Source organism: Pyxicephalus adspersus, chromosome 10 (genome assembly GCF_032062135.1).
Source record: "Pyxicephalus adspersus chromosome 10, UCB_Pads_2.0, whole genome shotgun sequence".
NCBI lineage: Eukaryota > Metazoa > Chordata > Amphibia > Anura > Pyxicephalidae > Pyxicephalus > Pyxicephalus adspersus.
This window is the reverse complement of record NC_092867.1, coordinates 41,685,400-41,704,805: the sequence shown is the minus strand read 5'-3', so window position 1 is coordinate 41,704,805 and position 19,406 is coordinate 41,685,400. Positions and strand designations below refer to the sequence as shown.

At 37.1% G+C, this 19,406-nt stretch overlaps 1 protein-coding gene across 9 annotated transcripts in view; it reads right to left on the bottom strand.

Annotated features, from left to right (window-relative positions):
• The window catches only part of KAT6B (lysine acetyltransferase 6B), a 56,407-nt gene that overhangs the window by 13,004 nt on the left and 23,997 nt on the right, over nucleotides 1-19,406 (bottom strand). For 6 of the 9 annotated variants that reach the window (XM_072424001.1, XM_072424005.1, XM_072424003.1 and 3 more), the window contains 10 exons: nucleotides 18,353-18,461; nucleotides 14,301-14,416; nucleotides 14,120-14,201; nucleotides 13,739-13,871; nucleotides 10,707-11,647; nucleotides 6,961-7,085; nucleotides 4,113-4,228; nucleotides 3,150-3,291; nucleotides 2,661-2,822; nucleotides 1,016-1,109 (listed from right to left, as the gene is read on the bottom strand). In XM_072424001.1, the coding sequence (XP_072280102.1) occupies nucleotides 1,016-1,109; nucleotides 2,661-2,822; nucleotides 3,150-3,291; nucleotides 4,113-4,228; nucleotides 6,961-7,085; nucleotides 10,707-11,647; nucleotides 13,739-13,871; nucleotides 14,120-14,201; nucleotides 14,301-14,416; nucleotides 18,353-18,461 (2,020 nt within the window). The remainder of the gene's footprint in view (nucleotides 1-1,015; nucleotides 1,110-2,660; nucleotides 2,823-3,149; nucleotides 3,292-4,112; nucleotides 4,229-6,960; nucleotides 7,086-10,706; nucleotides 11,648-13,738; nucleotides 13,872-14,119; nucleotides 14,202-14,300; nucleotides 14,417-18,352; nucleotides 18,462-19,406) is intronic. The other 3 variants (XM_072424007.1, XM_072424008.1, XM_072424009.1) reach the window with 3 other exon arrangements.

Sequence of the window (19,406 nt, the reverse complement as noted above, 5' to 3'; positions counted from 1 at the left end):
ATTCATAGGGTGTCCGAATGCTGCCTCTAAACTTTATCACTAAGAAGTGTTGTATCCTAAGGTGCGCTTATTATAAGGCCATGGGACCGGTTTTACAATAAAAACAAAAAAAGGGGTGACATCTCATAGCTAAAAACAAATAAGTGTTGCAAGTTATGGAAAACTAAAATTGGAACTAATTAAAGCGCATTACTCAAAGAAAAAAAAAAAAAAAAAATGAAAAAACACCGAAACACAGAGGCTGCCTCACACCTGTAGCATCATCTAAAACTTGGCTTTTATAGTTACATGCCAGGCCAGGCAAAGGTCTGACACTTAGGTATGGTTCACGTTTACCTCGTCTACCACAATCCTATTGGACCATTACTTTTTTTTATCTGCATCACTGGCCAATAAGGAGGTAGTGCCTGGCAAGTTTAATTACTATTAAAAGTTACAAAGCTTTGCCTTTCAGAACATCCTGGGATTCAGATGTAAACACAAATGAATTAAGCCTAATCAAATTAATGAAAGGCTGCTGTGTTCTTTACCTAAGACATTCTATTTAACATGTATATTCTTCTATAGTTGGCATAGGGTAAATAATAAAAACTGGATTCTCATTTGTATTAAAATTTGCTATACTTACACAATTAGAACACACTCAAGGGTATCGGTTTCTATTTGTAAGGTACCACCTAAATATTACACACGTTTAACCCTACAGGGTAGACATTTCTAGATCAAGAAGCCCTTAACATCTTTGGAAAAACCCAAAACTTGCCAATTTCAGTTGTATGTAACAAGAACTTGAGAGCTTGTATTCTTCAAAGCAACTACAGAACAGCATCACAGAATGAATTACCGTACATGCTTTAGAGATTGGGCAATATACAAATAATCAAACATTACAACAATCAGCAGCATCACTCGATCTATGGTTCTTTTCTTGCTATCTGGCATTCTAATACCAGAGCTTCTAATAGTCTCAGGAATCCCCAAACGGCTTGAAGGAACAGAGAGAGATAAAACTTACTGAAGTCTATGAGAAATCTTCCAAATCCCTGCCGTTGATACTGAGGCAATATCATGATACATGACACATTGTACTTCTGCTGGCAAAGTTTCTCCTGTATCCAAAATGAAGAAAAGTGGGTTAAAACAGTAATACACAAAGGAATAATCAATGCAGAGAGCAAGAGAGAGGGGTAAAATATTCATATCCAGAACAGCTAGTTGGATTACATTTTATGGAAGTGATATCAGTTGAGAATCTGACTATTGCTATGGATTGCAGCACTTTCCATATCATTATTAATTTTTACAAACACTTAGGGATTAAGACTGACAGTATTGTGCAGAAACGCCTGTCACTAGCCTAGCTTTTCAAATTTTTCCTTTATTAAAAAAGAATCAGAGCCCTATACTGATTAGAGAAAATGTATAACCCTAAAACAAAGTAGCATATGAGGATGGTGCATCCAAATACTAAGTTAAGATAAGAGTGTGGAAGGGTCAATTCATTTTTTTTTTTTCTTATTGCCAGCAATATCTCCGTCGTTAAGATTTACCTTTACATTTACTCTAATGATACTGAAAGAGTGCGATGGATTAAAAGAGTTAGAAAATCTTAGAATTTCAGTTTTTCTTTGAAGATTATATGTTACAAATACTAAGGTGTTCTCACCTAATATAGTAAGTTGCATGGCATCTTTAAGGCTGCCTAGACATTACAGCATAAAGTAAACAGTGGGTGTTTGAAGAATATGTCCTCACAGACACACCATTACGATGTTTAAAGGTCTCCATACCTTCAAACTATAGGTTGAGCCAGCTGAGCTGAGTCAGTGCCTGGCCTCTGTTATGAAGAGGAAATAGCCATATTTGTAAGCGTCCATGGTATGTTTTATGCACTATTGCAGTAAAATAAATAAATGAATTTTAAGAGTTCCCAGAAGCGCCTTTGATCTGGGCTTAGGGTGGCAGAAAAAACTAATCTGGATGGTGAGAGATAGAGTTCCTGGGAAGGAAATGTAAATTTAAACCCAGTTAAAAGCAGAACAGAAACTAATGAAGGCTTTATTGTAATAAAATGATAAATAAAACATCTGGATAAAAACACAATTTTGGAGCTCTATATCACTGGTAACATTACCACAGGTATCGAAGGTTGCTGTTCATCTTAGAAAATATTATGAAAAATATTCTTTTGAATTATAATTTGGATTTCAGTTTGAACCCCTCTGTTGCATTACCCAAAGTGTTAAATAACATATTCCAATGGTAAAAGTTGGGTCCCAATGAGAAGAGTATCAACAGACAAGACAGAGTTATATTTATAACTAGAATGAAATAAAATATAATAGTGCAAATGCTTCATCAATGTTGTAATCATATGGGGAGCTGTAAAACATGAAAATTTAGTTAAGCTTACAAATCTGCAAGCCCAGGCTGGATGTTTCCGATGCAAAGTGGAAACTGCCAATATGCTTGGAAATATTTTAAATGCACATCTTTGGAGTTAAAGCCCAAGAAACAATGAAATTCATCATCAAGCAATCAAATCCATCCATGTTTTAAAACAGTGATGCACAGTGTATAGTGTTTGAGTCATTCTCTCCAGCTCAGAACTGGGTTTATTCAACATATTATGTTTCAGAACAAAGCTTTGGAAAACCTACCTTTGAGAAGTATCCAACCAAATGACAGCCCTTCTTGTCATTTTTAGTAAGAACATAGAAAAGGAATGGCTCAACGTCATAATATAATGTTTTGTGATCCAGGAACAGCTTGGCCAGCAAACACAAATTTTGGCAGTAGATTTTACTTATGTTCCCATCCACCTAGAACAGCAGCAATAGAAATCGCATTTATTATGAGCACTGCCAAATGCCCAACAATATATATGATGTGTATATCAATTACAATCTTGCAAATCTAGCAATAACATATATAGAGAGTAAAGATTAGGATTGCACCTTTATTAAAGCCCACCTGTGGGCTCTACTATTGGCTACTCTCTGTATATCATTCCATCTCTCTCCTGTTCTGCAGGTTAGCAAAAGATGTATTTGACTATTTTTTTATGTAGATGTTATTACATATAAAGGTGCATGTATAAACTTTAAATTCACAGTGTGGGTCTGCAGAGGTTACACTGGCCAACACACCTCAAACACTGATAGGTCATCTTTCCGGTAGATTTCATTGGCAGGAGGGTGGAACCAGCCACACTTCTTTAGGTGCCGCAGTAGGATGGTCTTGCTTTTCATATACTTCAGACAGAACTCACACAGGTAAAGCTTTGGTAATCTGAAATAAAGGTGAAAAACTACAAGTTATTTTCCCAAAAAAAAAAAAAAAAAAAACACAGGGTACAGGACTGATGCCTTTAACTGTGACAGAAAGCATCAAGCGATTTAGATTTCATTCTATCTCAATGATTTTTTGTGCCTTTTTTCTGTGACCTAGTGACAGATAAAAGCAGAAAGGAGAGCAACACTTTTCTACCACATAGTAGTGACCCTGCTTAGATAACAGAAAACTAGTTACTAATGAGATATTTGAAATCATCAACTTTAATAGAAACTCAACAATGATGTCAGGATTACTTGCAAGATAGCATTACAAGCTTCATTAAATTCCAGTTTTACCTTCCACCAGAAGCAAGTTGCAAGACCATGCTCCAATACCAAACAGTCTTATCTTCAAACTGACTTACCTTTTTTTTCGGACCACCATCACAATAAATATTTGCTTTTAACTAGATTGTATTAATTGTATTTAGTAAATAACATATTATTGTATTTTTTATATAGTTTACAATCAAACTCTCCAGCGTGATCCAGGATTCCAGAACATGTTGCTGTACCAGGTCAAATTTCCCTGTTATAGCTTTTCCTACCCCATGATACCGACATTACTGACTGACATTTTGGTCTGCATGAGACAGGTAAATTGATAAAGTAATGAGAATATAAAAAAGGTTCAATGCAGTTTTTATATAGCCACATATAGTGTTTAGTGTATGAGTTTACAATAGCATTATTTAAACAATATACATACATTAGACCCTGATTGCAAATACACAAACCTTGAACACAACTAGTGCAGTTTTACTCTTATGCTCTTACCTTGCATATTCCTGTGGATAAGGCGAGGAGTACCATGTCTGGATTTCATACTTTCCAAACTCAATTACCGAAGGGTAGCGTCCAGTGTGGTCATCAAACATTTGGCATCCTATTTTCTACACAACGAGAAATGGTAAACTAATTACTTAAAACATCTCTTAAATTCTTTAGAACATATAACACTGGATATTGTTCTTTAGGCTGAGTTCAGACCAACAGTATTTTTTGTTGCGTTGACCACCCAATGCAGCTACTGTTGAACACCGGGTGCTCAGGAGCAGTAACAGGCTGTCATTGCTAGGCTAGGTATCCTATTTTCTTAGGCTGTCTGCTAAAGCCTGTCTAACTAAAATAATAAGACTAATTTAATCCAATGTTAACCATTTTCTGCCAGTGCTTTTGAACAGTAAATTATTCCAATCAAGCTGTACGCTTGTTGTAGTCTACCTCTAAAAATTTTAAGTATGTACATAAAATAAAAATTGATGACTTTTCAACATAATTGAACAGGCAAACATTAGAGGATCTATTGGTACAGCAGGAAATCTGACATTCAGCAACATTCCCAATCACTGCCATTTGAGCACATGCACCTAAAACATAATCTATTTAGGCGGACCTATCACCACAATTCTTACTTTATAAAAAAAGGAAGATAACCCTTCTAATTAAATGTAAAAATGTTTTTTTTTTCCTTTTCATTTAATGCCTTTAACGAAAAAAAAATAAAAGGGTAAAGCCCTCCTTGCTCCTTCTGCCCATGGCCAAGATCATGCATGCGCAGAAAGGACTTCTCTGTCACGCATGCAGTGGGATCGGCACCTTATTTTACAACTACAGCAGCATACGTCACCCAGCCTCACACCTGCACACTGCGAGATGGGATGACCCTGCCAAAAGAAGAGGGAAAAAGATGGTGAACAAAGCATTAAATCAGGACAACATGGGGCCGTATGGAAGACAGCTCCAGAGGGCTTGAGGAATCTACGGAAGTAAAGGTAAGTAATTTTTGTTTTTACTTTAGTTCCGCTTTAAGAATGTTTCAGAATGTTGAATTCAAAACAGACCCCTATATATACACATTTCAAACTCAACAGTGGCCACAGAAAAAAAGTGTTATATACACACACACAAGAAAATGGATTTTAAAAAATGTATTAACAAAAAATGTCAATAGATGTATTGATGCACTGTGGAAATACACCCGTTGCCTCAAAAGCCAATATTGTCCCCTTCTTGAAGAAGATTGGAATAATTGCCCACCACTCAACAACATGTCCACTTCATTTTAGACACTGGTGACAGAGCAGCTGATTCAAGTGACCCTATTAATGTAAAGGAGGAATTTTAAAGTTAAATGGAAGGTGCGCTGTAAACACACACTGGGGGATTATTTTATCAGCCAATGGAAGCCATGAGGAGGTTTCACATACAACGAAAAGCCAACTATGAAAGTTGACAGCGAATTTTACAGCTGCTGAGATCACATTCAGATTTTTACTACACCAATGTAATGGTTACAAATTTAAATTGTACCTGTACTACAAGCATAACAGCAGAGCCAATTATGTGTACATAATATACATACACATATATATATATATATATATATATACATAAAATAAGGATACACTTTATACTTCATGCTCAATGCAGCCATTTCCTCCACAAGTGATGGGCTCATACAGACCCCATCATGTCCAACAATCTCATTATGTACAGCTAGAATTTAGAAAGCTAGGTTATTTTTTTTTATTTGAAAAATTGATTAATGGCACATTGTATACTTTTTAGCGGTCTCCAGAAAAGGGCAAGATGATATAGTCTCTAGTTTTTTTTTGCATTCACACATAAATGGCTTATACTAACCCTTTCATGAGCAGAGTGTTTTAAAGATTAGATGCCCAGGCTTAATAGTGCTGGTAAGTGATAACTTGAACATAATTAAATGGCTTATTTTTCTTTTGCTCTGAGAAAGGGTATTGTATGTTATATAGTTGTATTGGGGTTACAAAGGAGTTAAGCTACAGAGTACTGTTAGGTCCATAAATATTTGGACAGAGACAACTTTTTTTTCTAATTTTGGTTCTGTACATTACCACAATTAATTTTAAATGAAACAACTCAGATGCAGTTGAACTGCAGACTTTCAGCTTTAAATCAGTGGGTTGAACAAAAAGATTGCCTAAAAATGTGAGGAACTGAAGCCTTTTTTAACACAAGAGAGCTATGCCAAGCTGAAGACACTCTACTAATACATTCATCTACTAATACACTACTAGCCACTCTACTAATACAGACTAAGTTAGTTCTGAAAACTGGGGAAGCTTATTACGATCACTGAAAAAATGACTCCCATCCCAAAAATAGCAGGGATTCTTTGTAGCAGTAGGTGCAGAAAAGTAGAGGTAGAAACTGTTAACATGACAAAAAACATTAGGAAATCGAAATACATTTTGTATGTGGTACACATGCTCAAGGTTTTTATCATACATAGGTTTTTTGGTGCAGAGAACCCAGTCCAGGCAAATTGTTTTGTATGAATTTTAGTACTAAATATAAGCAAAAACCTAAAGTGACTTCTCAAACTCTCTGAGCTCCGGCCCTAGCTCAAGCCCTAAAACTACACTAAACGCAAGGCACTCTGGTATTTAGTGATCATTGGCTGTCAGATGCAATATGTTTTTTGTCACATGCTCACTCCTTATCGAAGAACAGTTTTCAGGAGAGGTGGACATTTTTTTCTTTTTACCATTTAATGTTATGTTACACAATTGCAAGATTAACAGTCAACAGTCAAAGAAGTATCCTGCTAAAACATAAATAGTCACAACATTTTAATACTCGCCTCAAAGGACAGTTCCCGTGCTTGCCTGAAGAGGTCAAAATCTTCCTGGGATACAAAGTCTGGCTTTTCTGGAACACAGATCAAATCCCACCTTTCTTGCTTGATATTCCTCTTCAAGTCAGCATCTGATGTTTAAAGCAGAAAGACCACTGAAAGGCTCAGACACATTGTAAGTATTCAACTGAAAATGATGTAGGCAGACCAACATCACAGTAGCAAAGCTTCAGGTAGGAAAAAGCCACACTGGGAAATCTACATTTCTAAATCCCTAAACAAATTTAGCAGGACACTATATATTCGATTCAATTATAGGAGTTAAAAATGTTAAATCCGGTGAGCAGTTTAACAGTCCAGTCAATATTAACATCAATACTCGGAAAGTAGGTGAATCGGAAGAGTCTGTGTGGACCCAGTCAGTACAAGGAAACATGTCTTGTACAACAAGACCACTGGGAATTTTAGGTCATAAGAATTGAAAAATATTAATTTTGTTGTAAATTTTGGAGCTTTCGGCTACTCACACATTAATGTTTTGTTTCTATAGTATTATAAATTTGATATCCATTTTCATGGGGTGGGGGCTAAAATGTTTAATTGGTATTCTACCCTAGGTGTACCAACTAGACTATTAATGTCCTGTGGAAGCTTCCAAAATGAAGATCTATTGCTGCATTAAAACCAACAAAAGCAGGGGAGTAAAGGAAAGCCAAATTTAACCAGCCAGGAACAGGTATACTGTATTCATTTTCATATATATCTGTAAAATGCTATATCTCTCTGTCTCTCTCTCTAATATATATATATATATATATATATATATATATATATACACACACACACACACACAAAAATAGAACAAAATACAATACCTAACAGTTAATAACCAGGAAACTGCAGAATGAATACATGCACACCGAGGTAAATAACCAATTGCCGGAGTTAAAAGCTGCATAGCATTTCCATTTACCCTACTGGCAGTAATCAGCAGGCACTTTATTGCCCTGAAATAAGTTATTAGTTTGCAGCATGTGAATGAGAAAATGGCAAGTCTCCACCAGAATTCTTTTTACCAGCAACTACTAATAAATTGACACTGGTGCTAGGTGGTAAAGGGTAGCTAAGCAACAAAAATCTAAATGAGTTTACTAAAAAGGCTGTTTCAAGAGGCTGTCTGAAAACACTAAGGGAAATATTTCCAAAGCAGTAAATCTGAAATTTCTGAAAATTTTTACTGTAGTTGAATCTTTCAGATACATGTCGACATTGCATTTATTTACCACTGTAAAATTGTGGTGAAAGTCCCATTCATATAAATAGTAACCTGTCAGACAATTTTCATACCAACAAAAATTCCTGAAGTCATAACAATGGGAGATTCAGCTTCAATCCCCTTGCTTTTAATGATCACACGCAGCTGGGAATAGATTTCTTAATGTATGTAGATTGGGGCTTGAGCTGAGAGCCCTTGACAAACAGCAAAAGGCTTGAAGATCATTATTGATGGTGCCGATGTGCAAACTGGGGCACAAAATATGCAAGCACCCAAGTATAACAAGCAGGTTTTTTGCACACAAAATAAATGTCAACATGATATTTAGTATTTTCAGATATTTTATTCCATCCTCACTGATTACTGAAGTCATAAGAATCATCATCACTAAGAACAGAATGTAAAATAAAATTCTGAAATCATCAGCTCCAGTCTTCAAAGGCCACACATTGATTATTTTTCTAATATCACTAAATGCCAAAATCTGTCCTGTATGTGGCCCTCAAGAACTGGAGTTGAGAACCCCTGCACTAAATGGTATGCTGTAAAATCAGCACCTGCCCCTTTGTAGAAGATTGTGTGCTGCAAACCCGGAGTAAGACATATGTGTTAGGAACCAAATAACTAGACTTACACTTGTCTTTGTCCTGATTTCTCTCTGCACTGGATACCTAACTAGCGCCACAATTTTTAGACACTGCCTATCCCCACGTTCTTTTCAGCACTGTCTACTATAAAATAGCAGGCGGCTTTAAATTTTGGATGAGATCAAAATGTGCATCTTAAAAATTTAGGGTGCATACTAATAAATGGACATACATTAATAAAATGATAACAGAATCTTTCTAAACAACTGAAATATATTTAGGGTTCTGCTAGAACAAAAATAACTCATTGGATATAAAACTTAGGTTCTGCCCTGTACAGATCATGTTACAGGTCAAGCTAGAGAAAAAAGAAAGGTATTATTTGGTGGAATGCATTAGAATAAAGCAAGCAGTGATTAAAGATATGGAAGAAAGTGCATAGGATAAGCTAATGAAGAGTTAGGGTCAATACCCCCCAAAAATGGAAGCAGACAAGCGAAAATGGGAAGAAGCTGGACCAGCCATGCCAAAAAGCCAAAGCAATGATGATGTGGAGGTCAGGGATGTGGTAAAAGCGGATCTATTCTACAGCATTGATTGAATGGTAAAAAAAGATCAGGCAGAACATGAGCACAGTATGTGGAAAGTAGGAATATCCCCATCTAAAGGTTAAGTGACACAAGAAGAGTTAGGATGAAGTCCATACATCAGACAAGATTTTCTTCTTAGGCTAAAATGGGGAAAATTTAGTATAACAGCAATACATTGACCTCTGCTTTATATTACCTCAGTCAAGAAGCATTTACTAGAAGTGAAATGAGACTGCCATTGACACTTTCTCCTCTTTCTCAAAATCATATTTGCTAAGTTGGTATGATTATCCAAAAACTGACCTTATAAAAAAATAGAGAGTCAGTCTTACTTTCTGGATACTCATTTCAGGCAAGTAAAATAGAAGGTATTAAAGTTAGTGGCAGCCAAGCAACTTGCAATTTCAAGGCGTCAATAATGGTAGCCTCCATTTTTTTTTTAAACATAAGAATCTTAATAATTCTAAGAATCAAGGTAATAAAAAGGGCAACTAACATTGCTACAAAACATTTAAAAAAAGCAGAGTCACAAGAAATAGTAGCACATTTCCAGAACAATTTCCATGACTTTGTGCTATTATTTTTTCTCTTACACCTTTCTTTTTGGGGCAAACATACGCTGTGCATATACACAGCAAAAATATTAAACCTGCTGAGGGATTAATTTGCATACTTTTCCATGAACTTGTGTTCATTTGCATAGGACAGAACAGGGAAAAAAACGAATTTTTTGTAAAAATAACTTATTTGTATGGATGTTATAAAACAAAACATTATATGCAAAACATACATTTAAAAATAAATTTAGATTTTTTGTTTTTATTTTAAATGGGTGCACCCTGTGTTCCTATACTTCCTCTACTCTCCTTGCAAATTGATTTATTTTGTAACAACTACGTTATATATGATCCAGTGTACAAATGTATTTGTCCAGACAATGCTAGTGACCTCAGGAGCAATGCAAAATGCATTGTCCATCTGTTATTTTAAGTTTCCAGTTGTAGAACCTAACCTGTTGAAACCATGGTCAATTTATTATGCATTTTCAAACCATCAAAGAGTTTACTTTCTTGTCCGGTAAATGCTAATGCAGCGTAAAAAGAAAGTAATAACTAACTTTTGCTCTAAGTTTAAGCTCTAAGTAACACTTAACAGTTGTCTGACCAGAGAGAAAAAGACTGCATTAGTAGCTCTACCATTAAAAGGCAAGTGACACAGCATGTTACAAAAATGTTTAAATACTACGGCTAAAGTGCAATATAAAAGTACTGAGGAAAGGGTTCTCAAGCCTCTGCTTACCATCGTCCTGGTTGGTTTTACTCCTCCTGTCTGTCAAGCTGACCTTTCCTGGTGTCCTGGCTCCCGCCCCTATAGGTCCCACTTTGTACTTTAACCTGCCTAGTGTCCTGTGTTTTATGAGGAATGACGAGCGTTTGTACTGAGCAATGGCTTTCAAAGCGAGACCCCGAGGCATTGCCCAGCTTGGTGGGCTGGAGTGGGAAAGAAGGAGCCTACTCCTCGTGTCCCTTTTGCCAAAGTAATGGGTTGAAGCGTACAGTCTGCCTTTTTGGCGAAGGCGCTTTGGAGGTGCATAGCTTGGGTGGCTTTTTTGGCGTGGCTGGCCCTGAGTAGCATAGATATGGGACAGTCCATCGAACAGCCCTTTCAATTGACTGTTACTAGGTAGACTTCTGAGGGATGGGGCACTGGAGTGACTTGAAGAGCTCTGGGGCGAATTTGACGTGGTAGAATTGCTGGATTGCTGTGAGGTAGGGCTGTGGCCAGACAGCGATGAGATATGTGAGTGAGTAGGAGCAAGTTGTGAGGGAGGAGGTGGGCTACATAGCCCATAAGTGGTACCCGTAGCCAGCCTATGGAGAGTGCAAGAGTCTGGGTCATTATGTTTATTCCTGGAACAGAAGTGGACAGAGAAGTCTACCATTCGCCTGCGAAATCTGCGTCCCTCAGGTGATGGAGTGAAAAACTTAGTGAGGCCGTCAATTAGCCCTTTGGTTTTCTTGTTAACTTTGAGAGGGGAAGAGGTGGAAGTGAGGGTGGAAGTGATGGGATGGGGGCCAGGCCAAATGAGGTCAGATGCAGCCAGGCTGCTGATGGGATCCTTCACTGATGCAGCATGACCAGATGGCAGGGTGGTGGGACACATTTTATTTTTTTGACTCCTACCAGATGGCCCCCTTCCTGGTAATGAGTTCGCAGATGCTCCATCATTGGGCATACACCTGTAAGTAACAAAGAGAAAAAAAAAAAAAAAGATGAGGGGAAAATTGCCTAATTGCCTAAAAGCATTTTTATTGGCTGTTTGGACTGTTAAGGGTTTTGCCATACAGATAAAGCCAGTGTACTTTATAGTTTTATGTCTAGGTACAGGAGGAAACATGAGGAAATTTCTTCATGTCTAGAATGTCATAAAAAACACCCAACAAAAGTTAATAAAAAATACTTTGACCCAGATGTCTAGAATAAAGTATTGAAAATAGCTTAAGAGAAAATCCAACACATTTCAGGGCCTAAAGATACTCCCTTCTTCAGGGATGTACGAAGCCAGATAAAATCTGAACTGTTCTGAACCTTCAGCTCATGTCAAGATTTCCTTTTCTGCATGGCTTAATCCAGCCTGAAAAGGGAATGTTGAGTTATTGAAATTCTTTGGATTCCTAAACAATTTTCAATCATTTTCTTCTAGACATAGTGGAGTGGACTACCCTAGGCCTACCCTAGGGAATCCTTGTAAATTAGGGCAGCTAATAGACTTGATGAATTTCTCATGACTAGGGTAAATTCTAAAATTCAGCCCTTCACACCATTACTTAGTTTCTGAACTGTAAATTCTTAATATGTTTTCTAATCCTGCCCTTATTTTTTCTAAACCAAATAGTTTAGGTTACACAAAGTTTTAAGGCTGTCATTGCTAATAATCCTTCACCACTTTCAGAATCAATGAGCTGTCACAAGCATGCGAATTGCAGGGGTTATGATATCCACCAATATGCCTCATTAGAATTCCATGCTGAGTGGATATCTGTATCAGACAGAATACTGGCAGCCTCCTTAGTTATAAGCTAAAATAGTTATAAGCTTGTAAGCCAAAAAAAAAACCTCAGCTACACACTGTGTACATAGTTTTCATAGAAGTCTAATAGGATTTAAATGAAATAGAAAATATTAGAAATACACATGCTTTTTTACTGCACAGGTAAAAGGCAAGAAATCCCAGCTTGTTGGACAGGAACATGTAAAATGCATTGCTAACTGTTGTACACCTTTATTGCAACATAAACACAAAATATATTTTATTGATAAATTAACATATAAAAAAAAAAAAAAAACAATAAAAACCTCACATTTTTTCCTCCATCTACTCATGCAACATTCAACTGTAATATTACACAGGTATAGTTTTAATTGAAATGCCAAAATCATTTTGACAGATTAAATTTAATTAAACGTAGCTCCCCTAGGCAAATATCTCAAACCACCAATATTGCCGCCTCTCCAGAATGTCTTGATCTTGCTCATCATTCTCCTATAATGCTGCACAAGTGGCATATTAAGCAGAATTGGAGTACAAGTAAAAGTTACCAAATATTCCTTCTAGGCAGTCATGTTTGCAGTATCAACATAAAGATTGGAAGTGCTTCAACAAAGAACTTAGCATTAGAATGTTATATCTTGCCTGCCACAAGCTCTGTGTAGATGCAATCAAGTTTAAGACTGCTCTTCGTAAATAAAAATAAGCACTAAAGAAAAAGCCGAACACTGCACTTCCTAATATTTATGACCGTCCTGGCGGATCCACAGACGATGGACCACGAACGACTGTAATGAAAGTGAAGGGAAAAAAGAGGACAGCGGGATGCCACTCTGTCATCCCCCCCCCCTCTCCATAGAGCAGAACGGTGCTGTATGTACAGCACTCATTCATGCATCCTGCCGTCAATTAGTCATTGGAAAAGATCATAAAAGATCCTTTCCAGCGATAATTATTGCACGTGTGTACATAGCCTTACTAATGGTGATCAAGCCCTTGGAGTTGGCAAGGATCAGGATGGCTTGTTTTTAGTAAAGATTGAGTTCTTCAGTTAATGTACACCTAAACTCCTCTTAACTCTCCTGGCTGTCACTGCCTTTATCTTTTATTTTAATACAATGTAAATACCATTTGCAAGACATCTGGCTACAAGCAGATGTAGAAACCCTTGGGTATTAGATATAAACCTTCACTGTTCCCCTGCAGTAATATTACCCCATCAGAGTCTAAAATTATTCATGCATTAAATCAACCACACAAAACCAGGAAAGGGAATACATACAACATGCGTTGCTTTAATTTGTTTTTTGGTCGGCCAATAGGTTTTGCGTACCGCCTCTTGATCTGTGCAGCTTTCTCTTGAATGATTTTACGACCCTTTTTCTTTGGCCGGCAGACATGACAAATCCACATACCTAAAAAGGGACACAAACATCTTTGGAATCATGCTGCAAACACCTTGTACAGTGAAATATCTTACTGCGTATCATTAAAACAAGTTGGCTCTATTTTTACACGATCACGTTCTCCAGTTTAAACAGGTAGAAAAAAACAAACCAAAAAAAAAACTGTATAAAAGTTCTAGCGCAAAAAACAGAAGTCAGATCCTTTCCCATTTTGCGTGGCCTAAAATTTTGGAAGATGTAGATACAAAAAGTCATACCCTTTGGCATGCGGGCCAGTGGTGGGTCACAGCATTCCATGTGAAATCCTCTATCACAAGAGTCACAAAAAAGCATATTATCCTGAAAGAGAAAGGGCACAAGAGTTTGATTACTATTATGTACACAACAGCTAAAGAAATTAAGCAATCAAATCAATGTGAACAGCACTAGAGAACTCACTGCATTTTTGCCTTGAATCCTACAGGCACTGCAGGTTTTGCATTCGATGCACTGCCACCTCAGTGCTTTAACGTTCGAGGTAAGCTCTGGACAAAACTTTAAACAAGATGGGTGACCTAAAAAGTAAAAAAAGTGAAAGGGGTAATTGTATTAGGGCAGCCATAAAAAACACAAACATAAAGCAATGAGTATCATTAAAGCAAGGAACCAAAGTTATGTCAACATAGGTAATCTATAGTGAAGCACCTTACAAAACCGTCAATACTCATTATGTTTGTGGAACAGTGGGGAGTCATCTAAAGCCTCAATAGACAGTTACCCCAGGCATGCAGTAGCCTGAACCTCGTATACTTGTAGGTCTGTGAACAGCCACTGATGTTCCACTAACAGAAACACCTATCTAATAATATTAATCAGGAAATTGGGGTGATAGAAGCATGTCACAGCACTATTCTATTACAGAGTTTAAGTATGCTGGAACCCAAGATACTATTTAGTAATGTTTAGGAACCCTGCATGCTTCCACCGACAACAAGGATGGCTAAAGTGCAGTTTCATAGAAGCTTTGGCTAGGCCACAGCTTAAACTTCCCACGTGACGTGTCCCTTATATAAAGTGATTATTTTACATGGAATAAACCAGAGCTGTTCAAATTCAGTCTTCAAGACCACACCATACAGGCCAGGATTTTTACATAAAGTTTTTTTTTGACACTTTGCAAACCTCACCTTATCAAAATGATTGCAGTAATTTACAGAGATATAAATGTGTTTAGATTCTGGACTTAAAAAACACAGTTTGACAGCTGTCTACCTATGATTTTGGATATCCCAGCATGCCCCTGGATGATGGGAATGAACAAACATAGCCAAAGATCTAGAACCCCAAAGAGGTGGGGTATGAATAGCAGTGCCTGCAACTGAGTGAGGACAAGTGAGAGTTAATAAAATATTGGCAACACCAGGTAGCTTTATTTTACTGTAAATTTAAAAAAACTTATAGAATAAAATCATCAACGTACTACCTAAAAAAAAAAAAAAACAAGTTTAGTTTTACTTTAAGGCTAAACTGCTGAACATACAGTCTTGCTTAAAATGGCTCCTATTGTGTGCAGATACTGGCCCTCCAGGTCTAGAGTTGTACATCGAACAAGTTTATCTATCAGGATATGTAGTAAAGAAACTAGAAAATCCTATGTAGTTTAACATGCATCTTAATTTCTTACAAGATTGCTAGAAAGTTGGCTACTGTAAAATTAGTGACCATGGATGAGCTGTAACAGCAAATGTTTGCAAAACCCCAGCTTTAGCTCTAGGGGATAAAACTACATGAAAAGGATTTCAATATGAAGAAAGTATACCACCCTTACTGAAAACAGCCCAGGGAATTGCAGGATCTTAATTCAGCAAAATACAGAATCTAGATTTAACTGTTCTATCTGGGGTCAAGCCTGTTAGGCACCCCCTGTGAAGTGAGCAGTCAGACAGAAGAGATTAGTGCACTGCTCCCACACGATTAGAGGGAAGAACAGTGACTTATTCTGAAGCTGCTTCTAAACACAGCACATTACGTGGGACATCGGAGGAGCTAATTAAGGATAATTTGATCTTAATGAGGCAGAGCGAGGATCAGCTGCTAATGCTGAAGGAAGCTGATCCATGAAAGTCGTGTGGAGTTTGCTCTCCACGGTAAGCACAAGGAAAGAAAAAGGTTTGGTTTTCTACCCTATGACTTAACTCCTATAATGCTATAACTGCTCACTTCTACAGACACACATCTTTACAGAATCCATAAACATGTGTCTTGCCTGGGATTCAAATGACTTGATATAATTTGCCTTAATGAACTGATGTTTAGCAACTATTTAGCTTAATTATTTCAGTGCAGGTTAAATCAATCAGGAAGCCGGTAAAACATAATACATCAAATGTCTCACTCATTAAATGGTTGTTATTAAGACCTCTGAAATCAAAGGAGATCCCTGCAAAATGTACATTTTCAGATCAAATTAAATTACCCCACTTGCTTTAAGCTGGAGAAGGAAAAAAAGGTTTTTATTTCTAAATAATTTTGAAAATCATTTAAAGGCCCAGGTGTTTGTTGAAAAATAGTTAACCCCCTTTCCATTCAACTAGTGGGTGACTGATAACCTCGTGACCATGTTGTATAAGACTTCTATGCCGTCAGATAAAGTATATAAAAAAAAACCCTAATCATGTGGTAGCTAAACATAGTGATCACATGGATTAATTTACAAAGATACTTCACTGGGTAATCCCAAAACAGCCAAAGTTACAGAGCAGGGGTTCAAAACCTGAAATGTAGGGTGGCACAGGTGGCTCAGTGGCTGGAACTATTGTCCTTGCAATTGTCCAAATCCTAGCTACCATCTACAACATGTCCTCTACACGTTCAAGTGGATTTCCTCCACTCCTTCAAAAACATGCAGTTAGGAAAACGATCCATGGATGAGGTACCAAGTGAACAAGCAACACAACTAAAGTGCAAGAGCTGATGGACACAATATGAACAGATAAGAATTAAAGAAAAAAAAAATATCATGGAATGACCCAGTCTTAGTTAAAAGATCTGTAGTAAGGCTTGAACATTTTTGCTCATCAAAGCTATCAAGCCTAGCAATGTTGCAATATTACCTCAATGAATACATTGAAGGATTCAGATGTGCAAAGCCGATCCCATCAAATGGCAGACAAAAGGTGGTAAAGGTGGGTATGAAACCAACATATGTTTATGTTTTCTGTTTAATATATAGCAGGAGTGTCAAACTCAAATACACCGAAATTAAAAATTTAGACCAAGTGGGGAGCCAAACTTGAAATTTATTGAACAAATTGAGGGAGTTTACTACCTCACCCATAACTAACAAAAACAAACCCCTCTACACACACTTTAGGGTAGAAAAGACTAATTTCTATCTATCTATGCAGGCTGTGTGTTGTTCATCCTCTCACATCACAGGTTTGTCTAACACTAAATATTACATTATGCAGTCTCTAAAGGAATGAAACAAACACAATGACCCTGGTAGTCAGGCACCATGTGATCATTGCCTAGGCTTTGTGTCACATGATGGGTGTACAGGAATAATGTCTATGGATTGAAAATGATGATGTGAGGTAGTAACAGAGATTCATGTCGATCCTGCCATGTGTAAGAAAATTAGATTCTCTGTGCATGTTCCAGCCCACTATAATAGATCCCCAGCCTAATGCTGACTAAGTCCTCCCAGCTATGTCTACAATCATGGAAATACAGTTGGTACGATTTAACTGCTGTGTCGCTTTTATTATTTGCAAGCAGAACTACAGTTATAAAGTATTACTGTAGGCGCCTGTGATGTGTGAGGGGGGCGGGGCAGAGATATCCCACTTCCTGTTGCATAGACTCGAGTGATGCAGAGACTACAATTCCCGCATAGGCCGCTGGTCTATAGACGCAAGTGATGCTGGGAATTGTAGTAGTGGCATCACTCGCTGCAATACGTAGTAGCGGGCAGGCAGGCCAGATGTAATTCATTTTCAGGATTCTTTTGGGGGCTAAAAAAAAAAAAAAAAAATGTTGTTCTTCCTCTCACATCACAAGTTTGTCTGACACTAAATGTTACACTATGCAGTCTCTAATGGATTGAAACAAACTCAATGCCCCTGGTAGTCAGGCACCATGTGATCATTGCCTAGGCTTTGTGTCACATGATGGATGTACAGGAATAATGTCTATGGACAGATGAAGTTCATTTTTGGAGGCTAAAAAAAAAAAAAAAAAAGGCCCTTTAAACATTCTTTTGTGGGAACCAGTTACTGCCTCGAAAATCATAGACCTTGAAAAATCCAATGTGGAGATGTTTGAGGAAATGTTGGATTCACAGTTTTAAAAATAGAGCCCATCGTGTGAATAAAATGGTAAGTTCAATGGGATAATGTACCTTTTTGACGGTATCTTACTATAGTTAAAATGTACCAAAAGCCATTAAGCTCAAAAATGTTAAAATACCCAAGCATTACTTTGAAGGTTTATTTTCAAAGCCAACTTACCACTACTCCCACAGTCAGCACAGGAGATCAACTCTTCAGGCTTCTTCTCCCGATTTGATTCCTTTGTCCCAAGACAGAAACTACAGATGGGTATAGGATCTGCTCTGGGCTGTATGACAAAAAAATAAATACATTAGTTTCAAGTAAAAGATCCCAAGGACCTGAGGTTTAAAAAAGCTTGACAAAGCTTATAAGGAAGACAAATGCAAGTTTAATGTCCCAGTCAAATCTCTGAATGATCTCAGAAGCGTCTCAAACTGACCTCAAGTGCAAATAGAAGAGACTGTTGAGTGCGTTGCACATCAACACCCAGGTCCTACATGTTGCCTCAATCGTTTTAAGATTTAAGCGCGAATGTCTCTACTACAATAAATATTATCTTCTATTAGTTCTGAAAACATAGGGACAGTCATGCACTAAGTTTTACTATTAGTATTATTTTTTTTACTACATTATACACAGATATGAAGTCAATTGCCGTTACAAAACTTCCTACTCATTTATCCAGGATGGGATGAGACATCAATTTCTGTCAATACAATACAGCTTGAGCTACTAAGGTTTGGACACAGGTTTTACAGTACAAGTAAGAGCCATAAAAACATGATAAAGTTTGCAGAAATTTTAACTAAGATCAAGAGGAAAAAGCAAAGTATAATAATGTAATATTTCATATTTACCTGAATAAAAAGAGAAAAATAAAGAATTGTGTTATTTGTTCCGATCATAAGAAATAATGTACAAAGCTATTACATTCCAAGAGTACAGAAGCTTAATTTGTGAACCGCTCCAGAGAATTTTCTGACTGTCAAACTAATCCAATGGAAATCAGTGCTTTCTGTGACTATACTGAACGATGTGGGATCTTTTGCAGGCAGAGTATAATCTCAGACTTCTATAGAACATCACTTACATGAGGAGGAAGTCCCGACTGTATGCATGGCCTAGTGATGTTGGTAAGTGTTTATAGTTTTAGATAGAATAGGCATACAGAAAGTTTTTGTAGCTATCTATTTTGTAGCTATCTATCTATCTAATAGCTATCTAGCTAGCT